Source organism: Trachinotus anak, unplaced genomic scaffold, assembly GCF_046630095.1.
Source record: "Trachinotus anak isolate AG129_WGS33_773 ecotype Australia unplaced genomic scaffold, CSIRO_AGI_Tana_v1 ptg000018l, whole genome shotgun sequence".
NCBI classification, from domain to species: Eukaryota; Metazoa; Chordata; class Actinopteri; order Carangiformes; family Carangidae; genus Trachinotus; species Trachinotus anak.
This window is the reverse complement of record NW_027273869.1, coordinates 19319889-19333967: the sequence shown is the minus strand read 5'-3', so window position 1 is coordinate 19333967 and position 14079 is coordinate 19319889. Positions and strand designations below refer to the sequence as shown.

At 43.2% G+C, this 14079-nt stretch overlaps 1 protein-coding gene across 2 annotated transcripts; it reads left to right on the top strand.

Moving 5' to 3' along the window:
• The first annotated feature begins 120 nt into the window (after positions 1–120).
• mdm1 (Mdm1 nuclear protein) lies at positions 121–13394 on the top strand. 2 transcript variants are annotated; one of them, XM_071502776.1, is made up of 16 exons: positions 121–379; positions 1486–1585; positions 1769–1918; positions 2214–2423; positions 2738–2829; positions 2904–3041; positions 3854–4015; positions 4963–5084; positions 5166–5253; positions 9269–9495; positions 9731–9904; positions 10565–10647; positions 10758–10819; positions 11295–11538; positions 11765–11827; positions 11918–13394. In XM_071502776.1, the coding sequence occupies exons 1-16, from the start codon at positions 362–364 to the stop codon at positions 12025–12027; spliced, it is 2043 nt and encodes a 680-aa protein (XP_071358877.1). In that variant the 5' UTR covers positions 121–361; the 3' UTR covers positions 12028–13394. The 2 variants fall into 2 exon arrangements, with proteins under 2 accessions (XP_071358877.1, XP_071358878.1); XM_071502777.1 differs by having other exon boundaries at positions 124–379; positions 5211–5253.
• Positions 13395–14079: the final 685 nt, after the last annotated feature.

The following is a 14079-nucleotide window of genomic DNA, read 5'->3' as shown; positions in this document are numbered from 1 at the left end:
GATAGAATCAGTCAAAACTTCTGAAATAAGATACACAGTACATACCAAAATAAAAATGAATAAATAAAACAAAAAGCGAAACATAAATAAAGTCAGTGAAATAAAAACATTTCAATAAATTATTAGGCCTCTATAAATCTGACGTCACTGTATCAACCGTTTTGCTGCTAATGCGCCTGCGCATGACGCTAAGCTGCCATGGCAACGGCGGCAGCAGCTGAGGCTGCGGAGAGGCTTAGCCGCCGGTTAGCATGCTGGTCCCGTTAGTTAACTAGTTGTTCAGCAGTGTTACAGCTAGTTAACTAAACCCACCCGGTCTCGTCTTAATGACTCGTCGTGTTTGTTCAGCGGTGACAGCGCCATGACTGTCGGCTTCAAGGTAAACAACAACAGGTGTTAGCGTTAGCAACAGGTTAGCCAAACAAGCTGGTGCTAACGAACATAGCCACCTAACAGCTAACTCACTAACTGCCATATTTATAAACTGGTTCTAAATCAACTAGCGACAGTTATAGTTAAATGAACAAGTCTGGTCCCGGTTTACCGAACAAAACCTGGCGCCAGACTGCAGAGTCAGGATTAATGCGATTTATCTGATGCTATCAGTTAATCCAGCTAATCAGGGTAACAGATAGATGTTGTACTCCCCAGTATTCTCCAACAGGAAATTGTAATGTTGCTGCAGCCACTTCACATAAATAGCAATAATAATTTTTGATGTAGAGCAGTTTTCAAACCTTCAGTTACAAAGTGCTAAAAGATTTAGGGTTAGAAATCCAATAAAACAAATAACATTACTACTATTACAGTTGCTGAGAATATGATACCATCCATAACTTAATAAGTACTACTCTGTACATTGTCTATATTGATTATCATGTAGTTTTGATTAACAATTTATCAGTAAGACTCGTTTGATTGTAATAATTTAAGCTCTGAGAAATACTGATGAGCATTTTCCATTGTTAATGACACTGTGGGCTGCAAATGATGATTATTGTCATGATTGAATAAACTATATTTTACTTCAATATAATTAGCTGTGCAGCCTAGTAAATGTTAGAAGATATTGAAAAAACTCATCACCATTTTCTAGAGCCCAAGATGATGTCTTCAGATGTTTTGTTTTGTCTGGCAAACAATCAAAAACCCACATATAATCAGATTGTGATATATCTTACATAGACTGAACTTGAGTGACCCTTCATGGTGTCATTTAGTCTGTACACTGTATAGATTATGTATCAATGTGTTCCAACTCCTCAGTGAAGTAAATGATTCTTACAATAAGTGAAATATTCAAAGACCTAAAGCCAAGATTCTTTGTTTTTTACGGCTGTTTCAATAAATGGAAATATTATGTATGACTTGCGCATCATATTATTAACACTTAGTTTTATGTATTTATAAGTTTGGCCACACGACTTGGACTTGTGAAGACACCCCAAACACTTCTATCTTTGTGTGTTTGTGTATTTGTGTCAGTGTCAGAGTGAATACCAGAAGAGCTACAGGGTTCCCCGGTCCAGGAGTGTGTCTCCTCAGCGGTGCGCTCTGTTGGCCGGCCTTCGCACGGACCAGATGGGTGAGAACCCTGAGATGAGGAGGGCTGGACAAACTTCATTCTGAAAATGCCACAGATACAGTGGAGTGTGAAGTTTGTACTTGACCAGGGTTCAGCAAATGGCTTAACCCAAAAATTATAGCTCTGAAATCAAGTTATTTGTCATTATTTTTCTAAGTTGCATCTTGTTTCTGTGTCTCTCAGGTATCAGCCGAGAACCAGGTCTCCAGCGTCGCAAGAGGCTTGGTCCTGCTGGTCTCGCTCAGTCCTGCACTTCTCTGCTCTGTCCATCAGATCCACAGCAGTCCCGCGCTGAACCTACTGCTCATCCTCAGAGAAGAGGGCCCTCTGCTGGTAGGCTGTCCATGTACACATGTACACATTACACATGTAGATGAAGAAAATCTGTTTATTTATATGTTGTAATATGATGTTGGCAGCTGTGGCTCAGGAGGTAAAGGGGGTCGGCCACTAATCAGAAGGTCAGTGGTTCAGTCCTGTCAGTAAGTGTGTGAGTGTGTGTATTTTGAATGTATGAATGTGTGTAAGGTGGTTTGAGTGGTCAGTATGACGAGAAAAGTGGCATATAAATGCTGTTCAATTACCATTCATGTGAAAGTGTTTTATAAATGAACTCCTTCTCCTCCAGCCGCTAGGAGCCGCTCAGCCCACAGGAAGGAGCCGTCCCTGAACCCAGGACCTCCAACACCTCCTGAATCTCGAGCAGAACCTGAATCTCCTATACAACCAAAAACTCCGGCAGGACCACGACCTGCTGCAGATCCTGGACCTCCAGAAAGGCCACGAGGTGCTGCAGATCCTGGACCATCAGCAGAACCAGGAAGGCCTGGAAGATCTAGTGAATACACATCACATATAGTCCAGACTGTAAATATTTGGATAGTTCAATGTTGATTGTTCTTCAGTTGTTCTCTGAGCTTCAGCACATTCAGCTTGAAATAAAATAATAGACACTACATTAATGTGAGCTGGTTTATATTAATATAGAAGGAACTGTGTGGGGCATTTTTAAAAACCTGAGCTTAAAGAACAATAAATGTGTAACTGTCCAGATACTTACGGCCTGAACTGTAACCTGGTTCTCATTATTTTCTTACTCTAATCTTAATTTTATTTTCAGTCACCTTATTTTTAGATGTTTTTTCTTCTCAGCAAAGCCCCACCCCTCCCAGCCTGACAGCCAACCACAGCCCAGCCACCCTTTGACAGCTGCACCTGATGGACAGGAGCCCTCGGCCAATGAGGTGAGCAGCCTAAAAACTGTTTTTAAAAACAGGAAAATATCAGGATTAACAGGATCCCCTCCCTTGTGCTGCAGGTTGAGCATGCTCTGCGGTGGAGGGTGGGACTGAGGTCGGGAGGTCAAAGGTCAGGAAGTCAGAGGTCAGAGTATCACAGACAGTTCGGCTGGAAGAAACCTGCAGCTGCTGCTTCACCCATGCTGACTGCAGAACAAGTACGATGCCACCAAATACTATCAATACTATGAATATAATGCTAGTAAATGCTACTCTGTCACATGCTAACTAGGAATGCTCTCGTCTGATTCGCTGCATTAGTTTCTGTCCTAACACCAACCTCATGAAAGGGTTTTGGACGAGGGGTGAAACATCTTCAAGACCATTCTAAGTATCAGAGAGGACAATAAACATCGACACACCAATAAAACAATGATAAAAACCAGGCGACAATGTATGAAGGCTGAAATAAGTTAAAAACTGAGAAAGTTACAAAACAGTTCAGGAAAACTGAAATGAGCTTGAATCCAGTCTGGGATCTGAGTTGTTTGGTTTAATTTCTGTTTCACGTGAACACTTTGTTTAATATCTCAGTCTGCACAGACAGAGATATGATCTATGTTTGTAAAGATATGAGTGAAAGTTTTGTCTGGAATGCTTTTTTAAATAAAAACATACCACTGACATAAACAATAGATTAATGGATAATGACAGTAACTAAAAACTGTTTCACTGTTGAATACATCAGATACAGCAGAGGCAGCACCGACTGCAGTTTAAAAACCTGCAGTTCAGCTGCGTGTCCACCAGGTGGAGGAAGACTGTTTGTTTGATGACTTGACTAAAGTGAAGATGACCTTCACTGATGAGTTCACTTCAGCACGTTCAGTTATTGATGTGACTATTGATATCGCTGATGTGAAAAGTGGTTTAATGAATCATTCAGTAACATCACTGTTCTTCTGATTAGTGTTAAAATGACTAGTAGTTGCTGCTGACCTTTGACCCCAACCCTCCCCCACCACTGCAGGTGCTGTATTCCAGCAGCAGATCTGTCCCTCCCTTTAAGAAGAAACCCATTTCCATGGTAACGGAGTATCAGCGGAGTTTCCAGGGTCTGGCCCCTCCCACCAAACCCCGCCTTCGGAAAAATCTGGAACATCAGCGAGTCCCACTGTTCCACACACACATGGTATACGTGCTGTATGTAAATGTATAGACATGACTATAACCACACACATGCTGAGTTCTGTTTGAATGACGACTGCCCTCATCACTCCTCCCTGGTGGTGCTGGTTTGATGACTTACATTTTCTTTCCTGTTGTGCCACTTCAGGGTGTTGCAGTTTGCACTTGACACATAAACTGAATGTCGTTTCCACTGACTGAGCCTGTAATATTCTGCTCAGATAAACAGTGTCAGAGTGAGACGGCTCTTTAGACATACTCTTAATGCACCTTCTTTGTCTACTTTGTCCATTTAAAACCTATTTTAACAATTCATGTTGTTAAATACACATGTGCAAAAATGTGTGCAAAACAGAAAAGAAGTGATTTTGCCCTCTGCCCTCTGACATTAAAAGATTTGCCTTTCTACAAATGTTAATATCTGTTAATTATTATTTCATGAAGTTATTACATCAGTACGTAGTAACCCCCCTTTACCAGCTGTTTATCAGGGGGGTGGGAATGTTCTGCGTGTGGGTTTGTGTGGCAGCCAGTGGTGCAGGGAACACAGCACAGAGAGGGGGAAGAATGGATTCAACTAAATATCAGCAAATCCTGGATGCTAAGGTCCTGCAGTCAGGACAGTGACTCTCTGACTCTATGTAATTGCTTAAAGCCACCTGCATGAAATGTGTTGTGGTGTTTCGCCTCCCTCCTTCTCACAGACATCACTTCAGGATATTTCAGATTTATCGAGGTTTCTATCGTGTACATGCAGCCTAAAAATATCGCAGTGTTATTTCGAGGCCATATCACCCAGTTGTCTTTCTGGTTTAGTGTCATTTGGCTTCACATCATTTGTAAAGTTCGTATTTGATGCAGTAGATAAATATGTAATAATACACATGTGCTCCTGTTGCTCCTGCAGTCTCTTTGCTACAAACGTCCTGACTGAGCTTTATTCATCTCCAGGCCAACAAAAAGAGGAGGGAGGAGTCACAGAAGAAGTCCCGCCCCGATCATGATGTCCCCACCCCTCAGAATGATGACACCACACCCCCTCCTCCTCCTCCTCAGGTGCAGAGAGGACACAGGTGTGTGTTTTTGTGTGTGTGCATGTGTCACTGTGCAGAATGACTCCATGGTGTTCATGAGGTTGTCTGTCTGCCTGACAGGATGTTGACAGAGTATGAGTCCAGCTTTCGTTCTCCTCTCTACAGGATCCCAGAAAAAGGCGGAGCCACGGACGGCGACGCCCTTCAGGTCAGGATGCAGTGCTATGGCTGATGGGGGTCATTTAATGAGGGGCGGGGTCAGTTACTGTCCTTATTACCTGATTCATCTATAGAAACCTGACCTGAAAATCTCATTCAGAATCCCTTTGACATCTGTGACTAAGCGTGTCACTAAAAACCAGCAGCGTACAGGTCGGCAGGTCTGCACGCTGCTGGTTTTTAGTGACACGCTTAGTCACAGATGTCAAACGAGCTGTCACTTTGTGCCCATCCAGCCGTGCCTTCACTCACCCATGAAAAAAATATTTGCAAGCGGGAATGATCCAAATACCTCCCCTCCCCTTGCCCCGTCCTCCCACAAACGTTAGCCTAACATTACATATGTATTTGAAAGCTAGCTTGTTTGTTCGCCACTCATTTAAGTTGGCAATTCATAGTTTCTGACACAATGAGAATGTGACAGTAATGGATAAAAGAAGTGTGAAACTAGTAAATACGGTTTCTCTGATATAACATGAACGTGCGTCGCGCTTCAGTTCATGTCTGTAATAACAGCACAAATTTCAGCTGGAGAGCTGGTGAGCTGGTGAGTAAACTCGTACAGTGAACGTGATTTTACTGAGCTACAGAAGCTGCAGGAGAAACTTTGAGCTGAGCTGCATCACAACTGTAAACAGATCCACGCAGCTGTTTACACAATTTACATGTTGTGTCTCGTTAGTTAGTCACCAGTCCACTCATGACTCAGCTGAGCTTAGAGCTGAAGAATGTGAAGGTCTGCACTTCTGAATCCGGCTTTTAAAGAAGGAGTGTCAAGTTTAGATAAAGATAAACAGCTTCATGTCATAAAAAATACCTGCACACTGACGAGAAAGTTCACTCTTCAGTTCACTCTTCATGTGTAAAAGGTGACACACAACCTGCAGAGACTTAAACAGGCAGACAAACATCAACGACCACGTATGTTAGTGAGCTCACTGGTTCCTACTGAGACGTAAATCTTTAAAATCACATCACAAACGTAGAGATTCAGCTGCTCACTGGAGTTTCATCAAACAAACTGGAGGATCAGCGCGTCCGTTGGGGACTATTTTCAGCGGCGGATTAATCATCACATGGTTCTGTAGCTCGGGGCAGCGTGAGTGTGTGTTCATGGTGATGAAGGAGCATGTGCAACAGTGAGTCTCACTGATGTGTTTTAATACACTTGGGGTAGTTGTAGTTGTGTGACGCTCATTGGTTTTGGCCTTTTGATGGGATTTGTTGACGTGACGTCTTTTGTTCTTGTCAACTTCAGCTCAGATTAAACTCTGCAGCATTTTGTCCACTTGTAGAGTCAGACCTGTTGGACAGCTGATATGACGGAGCACTTTGTCCCTGATGTGGCAGTCAGGGGATTTGCACAATGCCTATCTGCTAGCTAAACTGTGTGTGCGTGCGTGTTTGTGTGTTTGTGTGTGTTGCTGATGAAAAACCAGACTGCTGAGTGTCAGCGGTGAAACCACAGAGCTTCATTTCAGGGAAACAACACACAGTTAGTCACACATACACACATGCACACACACGCACACACACGCACACACACGCGCACACACACACACACACACACACACAGGTAGGTTCCCACCAGTCCTGTGGAAAGTGTCGTTGCAGAGGTGAAATTCTTTCACTTTTCTTTGCTGACACCAGATCAGCTGAAAACATCAAACAACTGCAGAAAACTTGCAAAAAGTTTGCAAAGAGAAATTACCTTCAGATATTCCCTGAAACTCTGCAGAAAAACCGTTTCTGCAACTTTTTAGTTTTACCTTTTTGTTCTTAATATTTGAACCCTTGTGCATCTTTTTAAAAAACGTGCACTCCTGTGGGCCAGACCTTCTCCCCCAGCATCAGTGTCGGACCTCACAACTGTCTCATTCAGAGACAAGACTATTTAATATTTGTCTCTTTTCAGTGTCCTTCAACAAACATCATTTCCCAAGTCTGTGATAACAGGACAGAGACAACTGAACAGCAGAGGTTGAAAAACGACTTTAGAAGAAGGTGTAGGTGATTTTATTGATATGGATGAAACCAAGTTTCACCTGCTGCAGCGACTGTAGATGTTTCATGTCTGTGCTCACAAAGTAACTGTTGTTAAATTCATGAAGGGCTAATTTATTTATTTTTTAACCATCTTTATTGTCTTATTGTTCAAGTATAGCAGCATCTTACAACATGCAGCACACACAGCCCCCTCCCCATACACACACCCGAACACCCGAACAACACAAAGCAACAACCCAAAAGGTGTATATAACCATACACAGTATATCGTGTCCCTTCTTGGCTTGGCTATTTGTAGTTGTCCATCACTTTTAACATGTCCCATGTTTCATCAGGTGTATGTTTGGCATCTGTTTCAGAACTGACCAATAACACCACATACTATCCAGCTGTGTGCAATAACCCTCGTGTGTAACTGACAACATCTGAAGTCATCAGTACCAGTTATACAGACATTTCCCTCCAGAAGAATGGACAATGGAAAAACAAAGGTCTAAATCTCTAACAGCAGCTGCTGTAGTGAAGCAGGTTTGTCTTGGACTAAGAGAAGTAAACTCCAGGAAGAGGCTTTGCCTTAATAAACTGCTGATGGATGACTTGTGCTGAGCTACAGGAGGTGGTGGGACAGAGGCTGCACAGGACGTTTTGTCAGGACTTCAGTTCTCTGAAGTTACAACACATGGTATAAAACACATCACACACGTGGCCTGATTTGCTGAAAATGTATCATATTGCACAATCACCTGATGACAGGCAAAATTCTCTTGACCCCTTTAAGACAAATGCTGAAAAAAACAGCTGCAGAGCTATGTCACTGAAACATTAAAAATGTTTTGAACTTCAGCAGCTGTTCATCGCCTCCATGCTCCACGTCTGCTGAGGTTAATGATGCTGCAGCTTCTCTAAACAGACACGATGACCTCTGAGCAAACCAACTGAATGAAAGGGAAATCTTTGAATCTGTGGGCGACATGTAACCGTCCAATTAACTTTCCATCCTGTGGTGACTCTCTGAAGAGTTTGATGCAGTGGGGGGAAGCTGTCAGCTAACGTCAGGACCTGCCTGCTCAGAGGAAACAGTAGAACCTTCACAGACCTGCAGCGTCAGGCTTACGGTTCATGTTGGGGTTGAGGTTTAGGTGAGGGACAGGCTGCGGGTTTGAACTGGGGTCAGGGTCAGGTTACTGTTGGGTTTACCAGAATTGACAGGATGAGGCGTCACGGAGGCAAAGCAACGTCAATAGATTTATAATTTAATGATTTGCGCTTAAATTTCTGCCTCTTGTTGAAATTTAACGTTCAGCGTGTTTTTTTTTTTCTGTGTCTGTTCAAACCTGTTGATCGTCTCTTTGGGTTGTTTTAGCATCTATTGTTACTTGTTTTGTGGCTCTTTATGACATTTGACTGACTTTTTGACAAATGTTAACACTTCACACACGGGTCCCCGGGCCCCCGGATCTGTGCACTGTCAGTCCGTCCAGGTCCTTCACCTGCTTCCATTCCTTTTTTTTTTTTATTGCTGAAATAGTGTCACAAACTACAAAAAAAATGTGTGTGTGTGTGTGTGTGTGTGTGTGTGTGTGTGTGTGTGTGTGTGTGTGTGGTAGCTACAGTATATTTATAATGATTAGTAAATAGTGTGCTGAGTGTAAACACAATACAACCGCTTGCTGTCTGAAAGCAGTTTACTGTGCCGTGTCGGTGATTCTGTTCTGACTCCGGGTAACTGAGTGACTTCCTGCTTTTTTTCTTTCTTCTCTTCTTATCTAAACTTTGCTTTGACAGTTTCACCACAGTTTAGAAACAACGGAGCAAATCCACAGATATAATCTGCTTTTATCAAGAACAACCTCAGACCACAGTTTGTTAAAGAGAAAACATAAATTCTGTTGTTTGGTTTGAAAATTGATCCATGTTTCAGGCTGTAACAAAGAAAAATATCAGAGTGTAAAAGCTGCTTCACGACTCACCTGATGTGTGTGTCTGTTGTCGTCCAGGTGAAGCAGCTGAGGCAGCAGGCCTCGTCCTACCGCCGTCATGCCTGGGGAACCAACTTCTCCAGACATCACCTGTGTCAGCTGCAATCTGACCACAACACTCTGTGGGAGCAGACGGACACCACAGACTCGGCCACCGATCCCCCAACCCCACGCTTGACCTTTGACCTCTGTGAGGATCCAGACAACCGCAGCACTTCCTGTGTGGAGGCGCTGGACCTGGCCAGGTGAGAGGTTATTTCTCAACTAATTGATTTTAAATTGTGAAAAATGTCCAAGGGGATGTTTTGAAATTGTGTCAGATATTAAGTTTGTATCATATTTGACCAACAAAAGCATCAAATGTTTGAAATGTGTTAAAAAAATTACTGAACCGATAAATTGATCATCTAAATATCGATTGATCGGATCTGAAAACTCCCCTGAGCGTCTGTCTGTGAGCTGTGTTTGTTGTGTTTGCAGCCGCTCCAGTGCCTCCAGTAAGAGGTCTTCTGTTGTGGGCTCAGGACAAATACACAACACAAACAAAAACACACAAATAAAAGCACAATCACCTCCAAGTCCTGCTGCTGGAAGACGCACGGCCTGGGGAGGAGAAGAAGAAGGAGAAGAAGAAGGAGAAGGAAATACAGACGAGTGAGTTTTTCTGCTCCACTTCAACCTGATGTGAATCATGATTGTGAAACTTCCTTTAATAATTAATAATTAATTTATTATATATTATTATCATATTGAGACAATAAAACACAACTTCATTTAAAAGGTGATTATAACCTTGATTTATCTGAAAAGCAGCTCAACGTGTCATCAAGATGACAGGAAATGAAACGTGTAGGAAATATCATGCAACAATTCAAACAGATGTAAACTGCTGTTCAGCATCTGAAACCCTGAAACAAACCAAAACAGTTTTGATTTCAACAAAACTATGAAGAAAAATGTCAGTTTACTCAACAACGAGACTAAAACAAAGAGCAGAGGCAGAGCAGGTGACACACACTCTCACTGCCGCCGCCTCGACAACAGTGATTCATAAAGTTCAGAACTGATCAGTCTCATCAGCCGCTGGTGGACGTCTCTCACAGTGTGGTCCAGGAGCTCGATCTAGACCGAGAGCCACGAATTTCACCACGTTTCTGTAACAGAGCCTTTAATGTGAATTTAAGGAGTAAACAGAAAGTGAATAACTCAGAGCTGACACCATCACATCTCTGCTGCAAACATGTCTGAAGCTGTGTGTGTGTGTGTGTGTGTGTGTGTGTGTGTGTGTGTGTGTGTGTGTGTGTGTGTGTGCAGGGAGGAGGGGAGGTTACCAACTCCCAGGCTGAAGATGAGACCAGTTCAGAGAACTCACCACGACCTCACCACACCTGCTACCGGTACACACACACACACACACACACACACACACACACACACACACACACACACACACACACACACACACAGAGTGTAGAACACTGACCTCTGACCTCTGTTTGTCCTGCAGGAGGCGCTATTCTCGTGGGGAAACTGAAGAGCAGTGATGAATCTTCTCCACACAAACAACAGGTAACGTTTGATTCTTTCACTGTTACTGAAACAAACTGATTCTTTTTCTGTCAATCGACTAATTGATTAATTGATCTCCAGTTAATCTACAAGGCTATTTTCAATGTTGCATTAATAGTCTATAACTGATTAGTTGATTGAAAGAAAATTAATTGACAACTATTTTGATAACTGATCAGTTGTTAAAAGTTAATGTTGAAGCACAGATGCTGAATATTGAATAATTGTGGTTCCATGTTATAAAATATTCACATTAATAAACTGAAAATCTTTGAGTTTTGTTCTGTTGTTCAGAAAAAACATTTAATGTCTTCATCTCCTGCTGCAGGATAATGTGATGTTTCATTGACCAGATGATGAATGGAGATATTTAGATATATAGATTGATCGATAAAAGTCATAGATTCATGACCTCACCAGCCTTCTGCTCTGCTGTGACATCACACACTGACACTGAGGCCGTTTCTGTCCTCAGAGGAGCGGGTCAGCCGTTTCCACGGCAGCGGGGGCGGACACCGCGGTCAACACGCCAGTTAAACAGAAAGAGGCGTGGTCAGAGAATAACCACCCCCCATCATCTGGCTCCTCCCCTGACCACAAACCAGCGTCTAAACCAATCAGGATGAAGCAAACGCCTCCACCCCCGCCGGTCCCTCTGGTCCCACCCCCACTGCACTGCATCCAGGGCACCCTGAGACACCCTGACTTCCAACACAATGGTGAGCACCTGCACGGCGACGGCTGCTGATGACGAATCACTGAGTCACTGTTTGGCTTCATCTCCATGACGATGGGTTTGTTTGTTGTCACGTGTCTGCATTCACACAACTTTTCTGTTGTGTGTGCAACCTGCTACAAAAGCAGCAGTGTTTTAAAAGGTTGTGTTGTAGGTTGTTGGTCAGTCGTGTCGACATGATGAGTGGTTGTGTACCTGTGTCTCCTCAGGTGAGCTGGGTGTGAGGTTCAGGGAGCGGCAGTGTTCAGGAGGAGGCTGCGGCTCCGATGAAGGTGAATCTCTTCAACCTTTATTAACAGCACTAAATAAAATTTCTACCTGTGTCGTTAATGTCCATTTAAACCCGTCATCCTGTTGCCCAGACGACCGGCTCTCAGTGATGTCGTGGCGCTCGGCAGCCTCCTGCTCCATGGCGTCTGCAGTCCTGGAGCGCACTCAGAAGAGACGGGAAAACTTTTGGGGGAAGAGATGACCTCTGACCTCTGATGTCACTGCTGTCGCACAGGAAACCAGCGTGTTGTTTGTAGAGCTGAGTGATTAGTTTCTGAATCATCGCTGTAATTAGTCAGAATCATGTATTTTTATAGATGAATTCAAAATGCTGATTAGTAATTTTATCAGTTGACGCTGCAGTTTTGTAATAGATGTTTTTATAAATGTGATAATGATATAATGTTAGTAATTATGTCTGCTGTGGTTGCTCAGATCAATGAGAAACTTCTGAGAAACGTTTGGCAGCGACGCTCCGTCCTTTCAGCAGCTTGGTGTCGGTTTCATCCTCCTCTGACTGTTTCTCACAAGCTGCGGCAGCTGCAGTCTGACGAACTCATCGATTAATCTGCCCGTTATTTTCTCAGTGAATCTTCAGTTTGGTCCATCCACCATCCATCAGATAAACTTCTTCCTCTGATCCCAGCCAATCCCAGCTGACACTGGCTGAGAGGCGGGGTTCACCCTGGACAGAGAACCTGTCTGTCACAGGCCTGACACACAGAGACAAACAAACTTTCACACCTGCAGGAACCCAAACAAAGACGAGGAGAACACGTCAGTGCCGCACAGAAAGTCCCGGGCGTCTATGAAGGAAATGCAGCAGACGCCCCCCCCACCCCATGTGCTGTTTATTACACTCATCAGATCAAAGATCAAAGAAAAAACTCAAATAAACAACAAAAACCCACATTAGTGTATTAAACTGTGATAAACGTCAGGACTGTCAGTGGAAACCTTCACTCTGATGCTGTGCAGTTCGTCTGCAGCTCAAATCCACTCGTTTCCAGTTTCACTCCGTTTCATTCAACTGGGAATTAACAGCAAAATTTACAACTTTAAATATTTCACTGACAACGTTCGAGAGCCGACATGAAGCAAACAGAAGAAGAACAAACATCGTCATCACTTCCTCTGGACAGAGCCGAGGGATTACCTGGCAACTCCACACACTATGCAAACACACAATACACACAATACACACACTACACACACACCGACAACCACCGACCTGCAGATAAACACCTAAATGTGAATTCCCCTCGTAACAATGTATAGGCCAGAACAAACAATGTGAAGCTCTGTGTGTGTGTGTGTGTGTGTGTGTGTGTGTATTCATCTCAGTGAGAAATTCCTGCTCTAAAGTTTCATTCCAGGAAATATGACAACACAGGAAAAAATCTGAGTCAGTGTGTTAAAAGTCATAAAATGATCCTGATCATTGTGCTTTCTGTCTCCATTTTATTTTTTTTAAGATTTAAAAATGTCACGCCTTCATCAATAGTAGCTGTAATTTCCACATCTTCATGTTTTTCACTCTACATGATATTAAAGTGTCTTACAGTCTCAGATGGATCCTTCTTTCTCACGTCTGTATGATCATTTCCCTCAGTAAAACTCAGGTGTCTTCATACTCAAGCTCACAGAGGTTCTGGCTGCATCAGATGTTGCTATGGTTACAGTGGTTAAAATAAAAAGTGCTAACCCTGTGATTGATCAGAAAATGACCTGATCTTCATCTGAGTAACACATGTAGATAAACACAGCGTCTCCGAGCTGGTATTTTTTGTGTTGTTCACAGTGGTGGAAAAAGTCACTGAATCCCAGGATTCAATAACCTGAATCCAGCTCCTCCTGTAGCTGCTCTCAGACGTTTCTCAGGAGGTCCAGTGTGAGCGGCTCCTCAGCTCAGTACTGGATTGAGATCTGGTCTCTGACTCCAGAAGGTGGATTTTCCTTGTCTGAAGTCAGTAGTTGTTTCCAGTAGTTGCAGAAAAAGGTCTGTGGTTGATCTCTACTTCTCTAAGCAAGATGGTTCTGGTCCAGTAGAGTCAGAACTGAGCCGTCAACAGCATCAATCAGAGGTCGTGAGGACCCGTCAGACGGGCAGTTTCTGGTGCAGTCGAAAACCAGATTGATATTTCTCAAAAGACTTTTTTTTTTTTAGACCTTGGCGGGAAGCAGTGAACTGGGTCTGTATCTGTCCACCACGACAACTGAGGGACCAGATACTGACCATGGTCGGATTATGAGA

Coding starts and splice junctions, on each gene's coding strand:
- mdm1 (XM_071502776.1), top strand. Junction 4,016..4,962: donor CACTGTTCCACACACACATG/GTATACGTGCTG, acceptor ATTCATCTCCAG/GCCAACAAAAAGAGGAGGGA. Junction 5,085..5,165: donor CAGGTGCAGAGAGGACACAG/GTGTGTGTTTTT, acceptor TCTGCCTGACAG/GATGTTGACAGAGTATGAGT.